This window comes from Lutzomyia longipalpis, chromosome 4 (assembly GCF_024334085.1).
Source record: "Lutzomyia longipalpis isolate SR_M1_2022 chromosome 4, ASM2433408v1".
NCBI lineage: Eukaryota > Metazoa > Arthropoda > Insecta > Diptera > Psychodidae > Lutzomyia > Lutzomyia longipalpis.
The window spans coordinates 18,515,785-18,531,675 of NC_074710.1; the positions used below are offsets into that span (position 1 = coordinate 18,515,785).

Sequence of the window (15,891 nt, forward strand, 5' to 3'; positions counted from 1 at the left end):
GAGGAAGACTTACAAACTAGAGGCACTTGTCCAAGATGCTCCTTACAAAAGGAGATATAAGTCTGGATAATTTGGAAGCCCCCTGAGGCTGCAACGCAGGGAAAGTGAAAAACTTTCGGGCAGGACATCTTACAGATGACACTCGCACCGAAACGCGCGCAAAAGGAGCACTTTCGACTGAGACTCTGTGCAATGACTGATCCAACATTACTCAATGTACCGGCCGTTGTGTCCCGTGCAACGCCCAATGACCAAATGGCACACGAACGATGCACGTAGAAGTGGGCCCCGTCGAAGAGACTGGAGAACTCCACCTGCTCCACATGGCCAATCTTCTCCAATTCATCCACATACTCCGTCGTCATGACGGGATTTTTGCACTTATTCAGCCCCTTTTGGCGTCTATTGCTCATTTGCGGCACAAGTCCTCCACTTCGGGGACTTTTATCATCTGCCGCCGCAGCTGATGGGGAATCCTTCTCCTCGGGCGTTGGTGTTGTTGCCATCGGGAGGACCTTTTCCATTTCATCGGCACCCAATTCGAGGCGCAACATCTCACCCTGCCCCAATTGACTGCGCTCACCCAAATTGCATAAGGCACAGAACTTTCCCGGCCACTTTTCCGGGAAATACGGTGGCTCCTCGGGTGGTTGCATCAACTTATCCACCCCACTCATGACAATCCCACTTTCCGGGTCAATTGTCGATGGATTACTCGTGGGTGTTGTCGCTGCGGACTGCGTTGGGGTTTCCTCCTGAGTTGGAGTCGAAGGGAGAGACGATGAAGCTGCCGCTGCAGCCATTGAGGATGTTCCTCCAGCAGCAGCAGCAGCCGATGTTGATGACGATGATTGCTGCAGAAGGTTGCTTGTATTCATAAAATTCACACTTCCATCCGATGCCTGATGAATACCCAGCTGTGCTAGAATATCAACTGCAGATCCCGATTGAAAGTACTTCCTCTTTGCCACACCACGTACACCGCCACTTCCTCTATACCTGTTTAAGGGGGGAAAATTTTCATTATTTTAATATGAAACTTTCATTTTTTTAATTTATCTTAATGACAATTTTTTTAAATTGTAATTTGCAATTTTAAAATATTTGATACTAAAATCTCTTTTTTTATTAGAAATTTTAAATTTTCAAATTTTTAAATTTTATTTGAAATTGTCATTTTTTTGAATATCTTGAAATTATGATTATGGAATTTTAATTTCTTTATGAGAAATTTTATTTTTTGAATTAGAAATTTTCAGTTTTAAAATAATTTGATATGAAAATTTCATTTTTTATTTAAAAATTTATTTTTCTTTGATTTAAAATTTTCACTTTTTTCGTTGAAATTTTCCTTTACTCAATTAAAATTTTCATTTCTTAAATTCAAAATCTTTAATTTTTAGATTTGAAATGTTCAATGTTTCAATTCATTTTTTCTTCTTTAATTTTTTGATTTGGTTTTTTTCTGAAGTTTTCGTTGAAATTAATTTTTTTGAACTTGACTCTTTTATTTTTTTTTATTTGAAATTTTGATTTCTTATTGAAAATTTTAAGTTTTAATTTCCTTTTTTTAGATTTTCATTTTTTGAATCTAAAATTTTCCTTTTATTTCTTGAAATTTTTACTTTTAAGATCTTAAATATTTTTTATTGTTTTACACCATTTTTTAAAATTAATTTTCTTTTCATTTCAATGCAAAATTTTTCCTTTCTTACAATTTTCATTCTTCTTCTTTGAAATTTTCATTATTTAATGAGAAATATTAGGTTTTTTTTTATTTGAAATTTTCAATTTTTAAATACTTTGTTATGGGGCCTAATTTAGCGACCAAGAAACCCTTGAAATCTTTGAATTTTGCATTGAAATTTCAAGATTTCAAGCGAATTTCAAGGGTTTCTTGGTCACTGAATTAGGCCCATGAATTCATTTTTAATTTAATTTAGAATTTCATCTTCTTCAGTATGAAATTTTGAATTTATGATTTTGAATTTTCCTTTTTTTCTAATTTCTTAAATTAAAAATCTTTAATTTTCGATTTGAAATGTTCAATTTTTCAATTTATGTTTCATTTAGTTACTTTGAAATTTTCCTTTTTTTTAACTCAAAAGTTTATTGTTGAATTTTAACATTTTTCAATTTAAAATTTTCATTTATTAATGAGAAATTTTATTTTTTTCCAATTGAAATTTTCATTTTTAATTGTTGAAATTTTCTTTTTTTTTTTTAACTTGAAATTGAATTTGTACCCTATTCATTCACCCTGATTCCTTTGCGATAAATCTTTTTTTAAGGAAACTTTTGATTTTGGCCAGAAAATCTTGCATAAGACCAGAAGAATATTCCATTTTGATCAAGAGAATGCCAACTGACCGCAATGAAACATTCTCCTGATCAAATACATGATTTTCTGACGGAAAAAACTTAATTTTCTGACTAAACAAAAATGACAAAATTTCTAATAATAAAAAGAGAAAATTAAATCTCCATAAACTTACCGCTTAATAAGACGATTCTCTTTGGTTAGACGATTACTTGGGGGGTACTCTTTGCGTGGTCGCCCTGGCCCACGTCGTATTGCAGGCGGTTTGCCAGAACTCGCGGGGAAACGATGCGCAATCGTGGTGGGGACAAAAGAACGATTCGGCGATACGGCGGGATCTTCACCCAAAATAGGTGGGGATGAGGTACAAGAGGTGGGTGTTGAAGCTGGGAAATCCCCATCTTCCTCCTCAGATCCTTCCTCATCTTCGTACTCCTGTATTTTGAGGGAATTTATTTCATTTTAATTTAATTTTCTAATAAAAAAAATTTTTTTGGGACATTCTAAAGGACATTTATAATATGTTCGTTTCGGAATGTCACGGGACGTGCTTGAGAAATAATTAAATAATTAGCGGATTGTTTGTTATAAAAAAAAAGGTTTGGAAAATTGATTAGAGAAAGACGAATTAAAAATATGAAATTTTGATTTATTTTTCATGAAAAACTCATGATTTTCATAATCCATCTATGAATCGCTTTTCCGGAAACTAATCAAAACTCAACTCGTTAGTTCTTGTCTTTAAATCTGCTTAAAATACTGAAATTTTCTAAATAAAAAGCTTAAATGTGTTCCTGACTTAAGAAATCTCAAAGAACTCATTTTGAACTTGTAACGAAAGTCCGTAAAAGGATCCTTGCTAACTTTTCGTTCATCCTTTTTCATCTTTTCATTCTAAAACAGTTTCTAGCGTTCCTAGAACTATTTAGTTCCAATATAACCTTAAAGATTCTATATCTCGAAAGGTAAACATTTAATTCTAAAAGAACTAAAACAATATTTTGCATTAAAAATCTGATTTTTAATGGTTTTTTTTGGGTAATTCTTCATCTGAAAGCCTAGTTTTTGTGCCCAGGAGTTTTTTTTGTAGGAAAATCAATTTTTTCACGATTATCTGTTTAAATCCAAGATTAGATTATGTAAGCGTAAAGATAAGTTCGGCTGGATCCTTTACATTGCATCCAAAAAGAAAAAAAAGTAAGTTTTTTGTCCAGGAATTGAATATTTTACGAGCAATCGGCATGAAAAATCTTTTAAAGAAATTATTGAATAAATAAACCCTTTAAATGTAATAAAACTTTCCACAAAAATATAAATTCCAGCGTTTTTTTCTGTTAAAAAATGTTTAAATCCACCTGAAAACTCTATTACAAGACAAAAAATAATAGATTTTCATAAAAGAAAAATATTTTTGTCAGATTTGTCAGACATGATTTTTTATTTACCTCTGAATGAATTTACAAACATTTTAAATACAAAATAGTTTTTTTCAAATTCTCTTTTAATGTTTTTTGACAAATTAAGAATTAGAAAATGAGAAATAAAATAAAAAATTAAGAAGCTTTTCAAAGAATTTTGTACATTTTTTATTGAATTTAATTTTATTTATTGTTGAAAAATCAATTAATAAAAATTTTAAATTATTTTTTAGAGGATTTTAGTTGAAAGTGATTAATTTTGGATCCATTGTGCTCTAATTTGCAATTTTGAAGCCTGTCAAATGTCCATCAAATAGGAATATATTTTTTTAAAAATCTCCCCAAATGTCATTCTTCAGAGCCTGCTTGTGATTTTTCACACATTCCATGACATTTGGGGGTAAACAAAACGAATTTTGTCCCTGGAAACGTCCCATTCTGCACGGGGACACCTCCAAGCAACGCAATTTAGGTCGTCCACTGTGTGTGGAAGGTACGTGTGGGAAGCTTTTTGTGAATGGGACGTCGTGAAAAGTTAGTCAAATCCCCAATTTCCTCACCAAAATCCCTTCTTCGGCATCCATTGTCAGTGCTAATGCTGGATTTTCCCGTGAAATTCGCACCGAATGTTGGAAAATAGCTGAATGTTCAATTTTCACGCAATCCCATCTCGTGTTTTGGCATCCGCCATTGAGGGGAAAATTTTTAAATCCACTTTTCACACCTTTCCACACACTTTCCACGCCAACTTCACACTTTAGTGTCTCTGTTGCACTTTCAACTTTGCTTTTTTGGCGGATTTTGCGCTGGATTTTCACGATAAATCGGTGTAAAAGTGAGAAAATTGAAAATAAATTGTCGCACTGAAGAAAAAAATATATCTACACTGAAGTTTGCTGCATACCAGTGGTATCGGTTACGTTTTCATGTGTGAATGAGAGGAGTATAGAAGGCCAATAGCTATCTCGCTCTGTGTTTGTTTTCATTCATTGTTTTTCTTGGAATTTTTCTCTGAATGCTCTCGATTGGGGGGAAATTTGAGAGAAAATTGAGCAAAGAATGATGTCTATGTAGGGGAAATGGGGGAAAATTGTTATTTTGCAGGGAAATTTGTAAATAAAACCGGCCTGTGATTTTTTTTCCATACACAAAGCGCCATAATGCCATCAGCCGCCGTCTTTGTTCGGCGCACACAGCTGTCAACGAAACGTCAAAATCATTGAGTTTCTTGGGAAGAAAAATAATCAAAACACGTGAAAAGTGAGAAAAGAGTGAAGAAAATGGGAAATAATTTGTGAATTTCACCAGATAAATCTCAAAAGAGCTCGGAAATTGCGTAAAAGTGAAAGAATCCCGCGAGAATATGCCAAAAAAACGAAAGGGACGTGGTGGTCGACCTGCGGGACGCAAAGCAAAAATTCCGGAAGCCCCCAAGAGCCCTCAGGAGTCCGAGGTAGGTCCCATTGTTGCAAAGAATTCTTCCCAAACTAACAGGTAATCTTTTTATCGTAGAAAGAGGATGTTGATTCGAAGGAAAGTGCCGTTCAGGAGCCCCATAGGGTCGATCCGGAGGTAAAAACGGAAGATTCCGTGGAGATTATGATGATTGAGGAGTCCCCATCGAATGACACCACAGCCGATAGCGTTCAGGTGAATGTCTCAATAAGCGGGGAGTACGATATAAAGGGGAATTGTGCGTATGTTGTGGAGAAGGAGCTTCCGGAAGTGGTGGAATCCCCACAAATGCACGAAGCTTCCCTCCAGGATGTCGGGGATGCCTCAATGGGATCCCGTGGCGATGCCTTTGACATTGAAGATGAAATTCCAGTGTTTAAATTTGAGAAATTCGGCACAAAGCCCGCGGAGGAGCTTGAGCACGTTCAGGAGGCGATTGAGAAGATAAAAATTGACCATTCGGATGTTCCGGAAGCGGGGAAAACGGAAGAAATGGAAACGGATGTTAGTTCATCCCTTCCGGAAGCTACTTCCACCACCCAGGATGCTGATGGGGTGACACCCGAAGCTACGCCAGAGTCTACACCGAATATTCGTCGTTCAACACGCATAAAGAGTATTTCGAAGATTAAGCAACGTGTCCAGGGGCATGGGCTTGTGCGGGATAAGGAGAAATTGCTGCCAAAGCCTCAGGGGGAGGAGCCCAAGCAGCCGGTGAAGGTTAAATCCCGCTGGAGGCATTCGAGTGAGCACGAACAGAAGGCCGTGGAAGTTCCGGAAGCGGCGAAGGATGCTCCAAAAAATAAAGTTTGTATTTGAGTTTGTCAAATTTTGTAACTCCCATACATTTTGTTTTTAACCGACCACCTCAGATCAGGCTCGAACTTGGTATGAGCATTTTGCCTAATTTAAATTTAGGCAAAAAAAATTTGCCTCCTAGAATTTTAAAATTTGCCTTCTAGCTCAAGAACGGTAACAAATACAGACTTAAGCTTTGTAGTTTTCTATAGAAATGTAGGTGTAAATTTTAATTTTTTTGCACTTTCAAAATCCAAGATGGCCGCCGTTCGCCATTTTGGAATACCGTCAACCAGTTCCCTTATATCTAGAGGTCTGAAATTTCAGTATGTTGTAGAGCTCAGTGAGACGTTTTCATCGATAATTCATACTTGAAAATCGGTCAAGCCGTTTAGCAAATATGGCTACCCAAAGCAAAAAGTGTTTTTTTCGATATAACTCGAAAACGGCTTGACCGATTTTGACCAACTCAAGCTTAAATTAAAGATTTCAAGAAGCTCTACAACTCTCTAAAACATTCAAAGTTTCAAAAATGGCCGCAAGAGGCGCTAAAATCAAAAACAAAAATTGCCTAACTTTAAGAGGCTATATCTCCTAATCCCCATTAGGCAAATCTTTTAAATTTTGATATGTTGTAGCCTGACTCAATATCTTTCACCAGTCCGAAAATGAAGAAATTCTATGGCGCCGTTTAGAAGATATAGCCATTTGAAAAATTCTTGAATTTAAAAGATCTAAGAACCATATCTCTTGAACGGCTTGTCCGATTTTGATCAACCTAGTATTAAATTAAAGGTTTTTTAGTTCTGTACAACTTTCTAGAACATCCAAAGTTTCAAAAGTGACCGCTAGAGGGCCAAAAATTGAAAACAAAATTTTCGATGAGTTTTCAATGAATATCTCGAAAACGCCGTTATCGATTTGATTCATTTTTTTTATGTATTATAGCCTACTATAGCATCTATCTGTCGTAATTTTGAAAATATTGAGTTCCCATTTTGACATGTCATATCTCGGGTTCTACAAGTCCGATTTTGATCAACTCAAGCGCAAATAAAAGGTTTCGTGAAACCCCACAAATGTCTAGAACATTGCAACTTCGAGAAATGTCCACGAGAGGCGCTAAAGTCAAAATCAAAATTTTCGAAAATTTCGAACTTGAATATTTCAAAAATGCCATTATCGATTTAGTTCACATTTTAATATGTTATAGGTGAGGTTAAGACCTTTCCAACGATAGCTCAAAATCGAAAATATATGGAGCCGTTCCCGAGATATAGCCTTTTAAAGATTTGTTAGACTTTTCAACTTTTCCCGACTTTGTACTTTTTCTTCAATTTACAAACATTTTACAAACAAATTTATCTCCAAATTATTAATCCTTTAGCAAACTTTGACAAACCTCGTTACAAAGTATTTTTTTCTTCAGAGTGAACAGGCATTGGAGGAAGGAGCATCACAGGAGGCGCCGAAGGAGGAGCAAAAGGTAAGTGCTGAGGAGGAACGTGTCCGGAAGGAGGCAGAAGAGCAGAGGAAGCGGGAAGTTGAGCAGAAATTGAAACAATTCGCCCCTATTCGGGACAATATCTACCACTGCGAGAGGAATGTGAGCAAAGAGGCAAAGAAGATGCTCTGTGATTGCTTCCTGACGCAGGAGGATATTGAGCGCGGTGAGCTTGGATGCGGTGAGGATTGTCTCAATCGTCTGCTGATGATTGAATGCGGATCGAAGTGCAATGTGGGGGATCGTTGTACAAATAGGCGCTTCCAGAAGTACCAATACTCCCAATGTCGGGTGTTTTGCACCGAGAAGAAGGGCTTGGGCATCATGGCGACTGATCCCATCGTTGCGGGGGATTTTGTGATGGAGTACGTGGGGGAAGTGCTGAATTCGGGGCAATTTGACGAGCGTGCGGCGAATTATTCGAAAGACAAGAACATCCATTACTACTTCATGGCTCTCCGGAGTGATGCCATCATTGATGCCACAATTAAGGGGAACATCTCCCGGTACATTAATCACTCATGCGACCCCAATGCTGAGACGCAGAAGTGGACAGTTAATGGGGAACTTCGCGTGGGATTCTTTGCAACGCGCGACATAGCTCCCGGGGAGGAGATCACGTTCGATTATCAGTACCAGCGATACGGGAAAGAGGCTCAGCGATGCTACTGTGAAGCTGAGAATTGTCGTGGATGGATTGGGGAGGAACCGGACTCATCTGAGGAGGAGGAAGATGACGACGAAGATGCCGATGATGAGGAAAGTGAAGCAGAAGTCAGCCCTGAGGAAGCCACAGAAGAGAAAGCTCCCATTGAGGCGGCAGCAGCAGCAACAAAGCAAGCCCCCAAGCCGCGAAGACGTGAGCCCAAGGCACGTGAACCGAAACCTCCCAAAAAGTCCCCAACACGTCGTCGTGGGTTGAAGAAGAAACGCCCGGAAATTCTCGAAGATCCCGATTTGGATGACGAAATTGACCTTCTCACCGTGACAGGGCTGAAAAATCAAGCTCAAACCCTCAAACTCTCTCGTCTAATGGTCCGTGCGAAGGTCCAAGGGGCACGCAGTAGGCTCCTGACTCTCCTACGCAATGGGGAACTTCCCTGCAGGCGCCTCTTCCTGGACTATCACGGCCTGCGGCTCCTCAGTGGGTGGATGGTGGACGGAGCAGCGGCGCAAAGCCCAACATTCCGCCTGGAGATTCTGGAAACTCTCAAAGCACTCCCAATCCCCAATAAGACCATCCTCAAGGATACCGGAGTGATGGGGAGTGTGGAGAAGTGGTTGGGCTGTGCCGGTGCCCCATCGCCGGATGACACATCCCCGTCGGATAAGAGCACAGAGAGTCCACCGAGTGAAAATTCCAGTGCAGCACAGACCCCCCAGACTACCCCACAGGGAACTCCGGCTCCTCCTGGCCAATCCGGGCAGGACACGGCAACGACGCAGGAGAAGCCACAACCGCCTGAAGGAACAGCAGCAGCTACAGCAGCAACACTTCCAGAAGCTCGTGAGTTTGAATTATTTTATGTTGTATTGCTTGTAGCACTGTTTGCGTTCACCGCTGTCTTAGTAGTTTGCTTTATGTGTTGAGAAAAGAGCAGAAAAGTTCCTGAAAAATGTTCTGTTCAAGGAAAGAGAAAACTAAACAGAAAACTAAAAAAAAAATTCCCTTTATTCTCTGTTTTTATGATTATATTTGTCATTGCGTCCACCGCTGTCTTAGTGGATCTACTTGAATTTCTCTATAAAAAAATGGCAAAAATGTTCCCAAAATTATCTGTGAGAGAAGTAAATTTGTAACGAACTGAGCAAGAAAAGATCTTCAAGTTAATAAATTAAATTATTATTCAGCTTTATGCTTCAGTATCTCCCTTTGCGTCCACTGCTGACTTAGTACTTTGAGTTAAAATTGAATTAAAAATTGCAGAAAAGTTCAAAAATTGTCAAAAAGAAGACAATTATTAAGGAAATGAAGAAAAAACTTCCCCAAGCTAATAAATTAAATTCTTATTTATTAACTATCTCTCTTTTCGTCCACTGCTGACTTAGTAGTTTTTATTTATTTTTGTTCAAAGAGACAAAGTTTTTTTTTTATTTTTTCTCTTTTTCTTCATTTTTTTTTAATGTCTTAAATTAAATTTCATTGAAAAAGAACTTTTAATTACGTAAAATTCAATAGAAAAATCTCAAAGTCTTTTTAATTAATTAAATTAAGTATAGGTACTTGAAACGTTCGCTATGCTAGAATATTTTAAATAGCCTCATCAATACTTAAAAACATTTAAAAAATTAAATAATTAAAAAAATAAATAGATCATTTAGAAATATTTGGAATTTTCTTATTTGAATTTAAATAAAAAATTAGGTAATGAAAATGTTCTCAAAAAGTTTCTAAAATAGATTTTTTTCTTTATTTTATTCTCTCCTTCATTTTAATTTCATTTTTTTTTAGAGTTTCACGAAAAAGCTTTAAAAAAACGGAAATTTTGCATTGAAAAATTTTATTAATAACCAAAACTGTTTAGAATTCTTTTAAAAAATATTAAGGAACTTAACTATTTAACTCTCTATTCTTTTATCAATTTAATTTCTTTGTGTATGTGTGTGTGTTTGAAGATTTTTGATAGAAAAATATGTTTAGAAAATTTTATTTAGAAGTTTTTTTTTAATCTCTTAAAAGTTTTATTTAAAATCTATGAAAGACTTTTGAAAAAAGTTTGTGATAGCCTTGTAAAATCTCCAAAACATTTATGAAAAACAATCAAATATATTTAATAACCCCTTAAGAATTCAAGACTTTCTGTTTAGAATTGAAATTCAGAAATGTTTAGAATTTTTTTTGAATGCCTAAAATTTTCATTTCTTTTTTGTTGTTAAAATTAACAAAATCAGACTAAAATAAATTGTCAAAACTACCCTTCCAAGAAACTTAATTAAGGGATGTTCAAATTTTTTTTTTTTGGAAAATTGGGGAACTTTAAGAGCAATTTTCGAATCAATTTAGAAGGGGAAAAAATATAAAAATTTGCCTGAATTCTCGATAATAGTTAAAAAAAAAATTTTGTGCTCAAAAAAATTCTTAAAAAATCTCTCATTTTTGGTCATTTTGTTCCCTGTCGACTTTCAAAAAGTTCTCGACCATCCCGTAACAGTTGTAAATCAAGCTTAGATCAATCGTAGATCAGTCGTAGATCATTTTTGTAGATCAGCTGAAAAATTAAGAAAAAAAAAACCTTTCAGCTCCTGCTGAAAATCTCGAAGTGATCAATGCATCGATAAAAGATCTGGGAAAGAATCTCGTGGAGAAGTGGTTGAGCCTCCCGGAGGTGTTTCGCATTCCGAAGAAGGAGCGCATTGAGCAAATGAAGGAGCACGAGCGTGAGGCTGATCTGAAGTACATGGCCTTGGGGTTGCACATTGAGGATGAGGCACGTGCAGGGGAGCGTCGCAATGAGTCGCGCTACAAGAACCCCAAAGAGGAGCCACGGAAGATTCCGGCGGAGATTAAGCGTGATCGTGGGGAGGATCATGTGATGAGTAAGGCGCAACGACGACGCCTGTTTGCCATGCAGGCGGCTGAGCAGATGGCCGTGCGGAGGAGGATGGATGAGTGGTCACATCATGAATTCCGTTGCACGTACTTCGGGTTGGATCCCTTCGGGACGGCTGCTGAGGATATTCCGTCGTGGGTGGATCCGGAAACGGGGCAGTGGTATGCGTATGATCTGACTGAGGTGGAAACACCCAAAAGCTACGCACACATCCCAGCTCCAGCGAGGCCAGCTTCAATAAATATCGAAGACTACGAATTACCGCCGTTGGATTTACCAGATGGCTGGGAATATGCGTTGGATCAGAAGGGGCAGATCTACTACTATCACAGGAAAATTCGTCTCTCTCAGTGGGAGCCACCGATAAAGATTCTTCCCCTTGGTGAGCAACAGGATGCCCTCAGTGTGGACAATGTGACTGAATTGCCGGACGTTGTGGATTATGGGGATAGTAGCACAACGGATACGTATGATAGTGAAGAGGAGGCGCTCGAAAAGAAAATTTCAAAGATAAAGGAACTACAGAAGATGGGAATAGGTCCGTCGGTTATTGCAAAGCTTCACTTTTGTGATCCGGAAAGTGAGGAGGAAGCCGAAAGGGGAGAAACGGAGGAGAAAACAGGAGAAATGGGACGTGGACGGTGCAGGACACGCCTTGCAGAGTACAGGGAGATCAGTGTGAGTAGAATAAGATTTTATTTAAAAAAAATATTCTTGTTGTTTCTGTGGGGAATGTGGGAGTGAGCTCTTACAGATTTTTAAACGATTTAACGATTTCTTAACGGGTTTTTAACGATTTTAATGCCTTTTAACAAAGTTCTTTAACGACTGAAACGATTTTCTACGGAATAAAACATTTTTACTTACGACAGAATCGGTTTTTTAAAAGAATAAATCAACTTCTTAACGACTTAATAATATTTTGCAGCGAATAAATTCTGTTCGTTAACGGATTAAACGATTTTTAATAAATTAACCGGTTCTGTAATGATTTGACTGATTTCTTAACGAATCAAACGTTTGGAAAATAAATAAAATGATTTTCTAATTAATTAATCAATAATTAATTTAATAAATAAAACATTGCGCTAACAACTGAAACGATTTTCTAACAAATAAATCAGCCTATTAACGATTTTAACGATATTCTAAAAAATAAAACTTTCTCTTGACAATAGAATAGAATTTCTACAGAATAATACTTCTTAATGATTTTTACAATTTCATTAAATCAACTAAACGATTATTTAACGACTGAAACGATTTTCTAACAAATAAATCGACTTCTTAACGATTTAAGTAAATTCTTAATGGATAAAGCGTTTGGTTAATAAATAAAATGATTTTCTAATAAATAAAACGATTCCTTAATGATTTAATTGAGTTCTTAACGAATCAAGGGTTTAGAGTAAACGCTTTATTCGTTAAGCGTTGATTAAACGCAAAATAAAAAAAAATTTAAAAAAATAAAACAGTTATATTAAATGTTTTCTTTGAGATGAAAATTTTGTTCAAAGGAATAAAATGATTTTTATTACCTTCAAATATTTTTTTATGATTTTTTTAAAACAATTAAAACGTTTTTAATGACTGAAATTGTTTATTAACGGCCTAATCAGTTTTATAAACAATTAAAACGGATTTTAACGGCTTACAATTGCCTAAAAATAAATCCTGGCAACGAATTTACAATCAAGAAAGCGGCATAACGATTTTAACAATATTTTAACGAACTAAACGATCCTTTAACGACTGAAAGGATTTTCTGTTCCATAAATCGACCTCTTAACGATTTAAAAGACTTTTAACGTATAAAATGTTTTCCTTGAGATTAAACGTTCTGCTATCGAATAAAATAATTTCCCAATGCTTTCAAACAATTTTTTTTAACGATAAATATGTTTTTTTTAGACGATTTAAATGATTTTCTCGTCATAAACACGTTTATCTTTTCCGTAACGACTTAATCGGTTTCATAAACGATTAAAACGGGATTTAACGACCAACGATTTTCCAAAAAATTAATCTTATTTCCAATGACGAAAACGCTCTCCTGACAACGATTTTGAATCACTGAAACGTTTTATTTTTATGTCATTTCAGACAATTTTAACGACTAAGATTAATGACTAAATCGTTTTCAAAAAAAAAGGTCAATTAACGACAAAAATATTATTATAGACTAAGATTTGTTTTATTACAGCAAACTAAGATTTTCTAACGTTTCTTCTGTAGAATTTTCTCCTCGGGTTGTCTTTAAACAAATTTTCATTGATTTTTTTCAAATTTTATTCTTTAAATTTTCTTAAATAAATTTCATTTTAATATAAAGGAAAATCACTCATACACTTACCTTTTAGTAGTTAGAAGCCCCTTATGATTAATAAGATTTTTTAAATTTTTAACAGCCCCGTCGCGAGGAGGACAAGCTGTACAGCCAGATGGAGATGAAGCGCTACAGGGAGACCAAAGAGAAGTTAAGGCGTCGAAAGGAGGCGCTGAGGAGGCGAAAGATGACCACAAGTACGGATTCCTCAACGGCGGCCAGCGAAGTTGCTGCCGAGGATGAGGACAAAGACATGGAGGAGGTGAAGAAGAGTGACGAAGCAGGAGCTGTTTGTGATTCAACGTCGGATTTGTTAATTGAGAAGATTGTTTTGGGCAATAGTCGTGTGGATGAGCTCGATGAGCCCCTAAGGCATGCGCAGAGTATTAAATTGAAGCAGAAATTACTGCGGAAGAAGCGAAATATGAAGCACAAGTGAGTTTTGATTTACTTTTAAATTCTTTTTTAAAGATTTTTTTGGAAATTTAATTTTTGTTTCATTTTGGTGACTTTGCGCAGGTCAAAGAGTCACAAAAAGGTAAAGTTGGATGATGCAGCGAATGATTCCCAGGATGCTGGAGCACAGATGCGGAAGATTAAGGAGCTATTTAAGACAAACATTGCAGGGGTAATTGTTCAGCATCTCAATCCCTATCGCAAGGAAACGTGTACAGTTGGGAGGATAACAAATAATGAAGATTTCAAGCATTTAGCTCGAAAGGTGAGTCCCAAAAAAAAGATTTTTTTCTTAAAAATTTTATTTTAAGCAAAAACTTTTATTTATCTCACTAGTTGAGCCATTTTGTCATGCTGAAGGAGCTGAAGCATTGCAATGCAGTTGCAGAGCTCACAGTTACGGAGTCCGTGAAGATTAAATCACGCGAATTTATACGGAAATATATGGCAAAATTCGGGGAGACGTACGTTAAACCCGAGAATGAGCCGGAATTTAAAGAATAAAAGAGAATGATTGTTTAGAAGAATAGAGATGAAAGAAATTTTATGAAAAAAAAATTCTAAGCGATTTTTATACATAGAAGAAAAAAATAATTAAAAGGTGGACTGATTATTGAGAAGACTCTTCTCACAGCTTCAAATTCTTTGCAAAATATAAGAAAAAAAATGAATAAAATTTAATTAAAAACAGTTAAAAATTGTTTTTCTTTTTAATTCTTCGTTCTCAACATTCTTAAGAATATTTTTCATGGATTAAGAGAATATGTATTGGCAAAAGCTTGTTACAGTTGAAATTTAAATTTCATACCATGGCGGAGAAAATCAGTTGATCAGAGGCGTAATCAGGTAAAGTGTTTAAGATTTCTTTTGATGGTTAAAAAAATATTTTCAGGTCATAATGCATTAATGAATTATTAAAAGAGGGAGTTTTAAATGCTAAAGAAGAGCAAACTTTAGTAAAAAAAAATCATTAAACATTAGAAAAGAAACATCAAGCGTTAAAAGAAAAACATGAACACTAATAAACGTCTAATAATTCAAAAGTTTAAAGAGAAATGTTAGTTTTAGAAGAAAAAAGATATTAGAAAAGTGAAAAAAAACATCAAAAATTAGAAAAGAAGCTTCAGGTGTCTTAATCCCGATTTCTAAAACTGTTTTTTTTAATCTATTTTCAACATTTTAATTTTTTTAACTCTTTAAAACACTTAAATAGGTGAAATTATTAATAATAAATAAATAAATATAATAATATTGGACTAAGTCTTGAAGGTTAAAATCACATTTCCGGAATACAGGAAGTCTTAGGGCTCGGACCATCTTCTGGACTTACTAGTTTTATAATTATTTCTTTTGTAACGTGTAATATTCTTTTTCTAATTCTTTTTGTCTCTTTCCTAATTTTGAAGTCTCTTTTTTAAGACAAAATATTAATTCTTTTTTAATGTTTGATGTTCAAGGAAAATTACTAAAGTTTGATGTTCTTTTCTTTAACCGTTTGAAGTTCTTTTTTTTAACCGTTTAAAGTTCTTTTCTTCAACCGTTTAACGTTATTTTCCTTAGCCGTCTAAAGTTTTTTTTCTTTAACAATTTGACGTTATTTTCCTTATCATTCTAAAGTTCTTTTCTTTGATTGTTTAACGTTATTTTCTTTAGCCGTCTAAAGTTCCTTTCTTTAACCGTTTGAAGTTCTTTTCTATAACCGTTTAAAGTTTTTTTTTTAACTGTTTGACGTTTTTCTCCTTAGCAAAAAAATAAAATAAAAAAATATTTCTCCTTAGCCGATTAAAGTTCTTTTCTTAAATTGTTTGGAATTTTTTTTCCTAATACTTGATATTTTTCATAACGCTGACTGTTTAAAATTAAAAATCTTCTTTTTAATTACTTTTAACGTATATTTTGTTCTGAAATTTTTTTTAATCTCCTCAAATCTGAATTTTGAAGATATTTAGCCGAACTCTAGACTTGACTACGACAGTTTGTTCTTCTTGTATTTAGCACAGAATTTCAATTTATAGTTAAAATTTTAAAAATGTTTTATTTGGTAGAAAATTCAGTTTTACCTG

At 35.3% G+C, this 15,891-nt stretch overlaps 2 protein-coding genes across 10 annotated transcripts in view; one reads left to right on the forward strand and one right to left on the reverse strand.

Moving 5' to 3' along the window:
- LOC129795388 (histone-lysine N-methyltransferase 2D-like) overlaps positions 1–4,652 on the reverse strand; it is a 49,956-nt gene extending 45,304 nt beyond the window's left edge. For 5 of the 9 annotated variants that reach the window (XM_055836615.1, XM_055836618.1, XM_055836617.1 and 2 more), the window contains exons 1-3: positions 4,299–4,651; positions 2,496–2,755; positions 14–999 (exon numbers count right to left, since the gene is read on the reverse strand). In XM_055836615.1, coding sequence (XP_055692590.1) covers positions 14–999; positions 2,496–2,755; positions 4,299–4,322 — 1,270 coding nt within the window. In that variant the 5' untranslated portion in view covers positions 4,323–4,651. Of the gene's footprint in view, positions 1–13; positions 1,000–2,495; positions 2,756–4,298 lie in introns of all 9 variants that reach the window. The other 4 variants (XM_055836621.1, XM_055836622.1, XM_055836620.1 and 1 more) reach the window with 2 other exon arrangements.
- A 266-nt stretch (positions 4,653–4,918) lies between these two features.
- LOC129795391 (probable histone-lysine N-methyltransferase CG1716) lies at positions 4,919–14,526 on the forward strand. The gene is made up of 7 exons (XM_055836627.1): positions 4,919–5,191; positions 5,251–6,000; positions 7,421–9,002; positions 10,736–11,724; positions 13,455–13,807; positions 13,892–14,093; positions 14,165–14,526. Exons 1-7 carry the CDS (start codon positions 5,102–5,104, stop codon positions 14,330–14,332), a joined length of 4,134 nt encoding a protein of 1,377 aa, XP_055692602.1. The 5' UTR covers positions 4,919–5,101; the 3' UTR covers positions 14,333–14,526.
- The last annotated feature ends 1,365 nt before the right edge of the window (positions 14,527–15,891 follow it).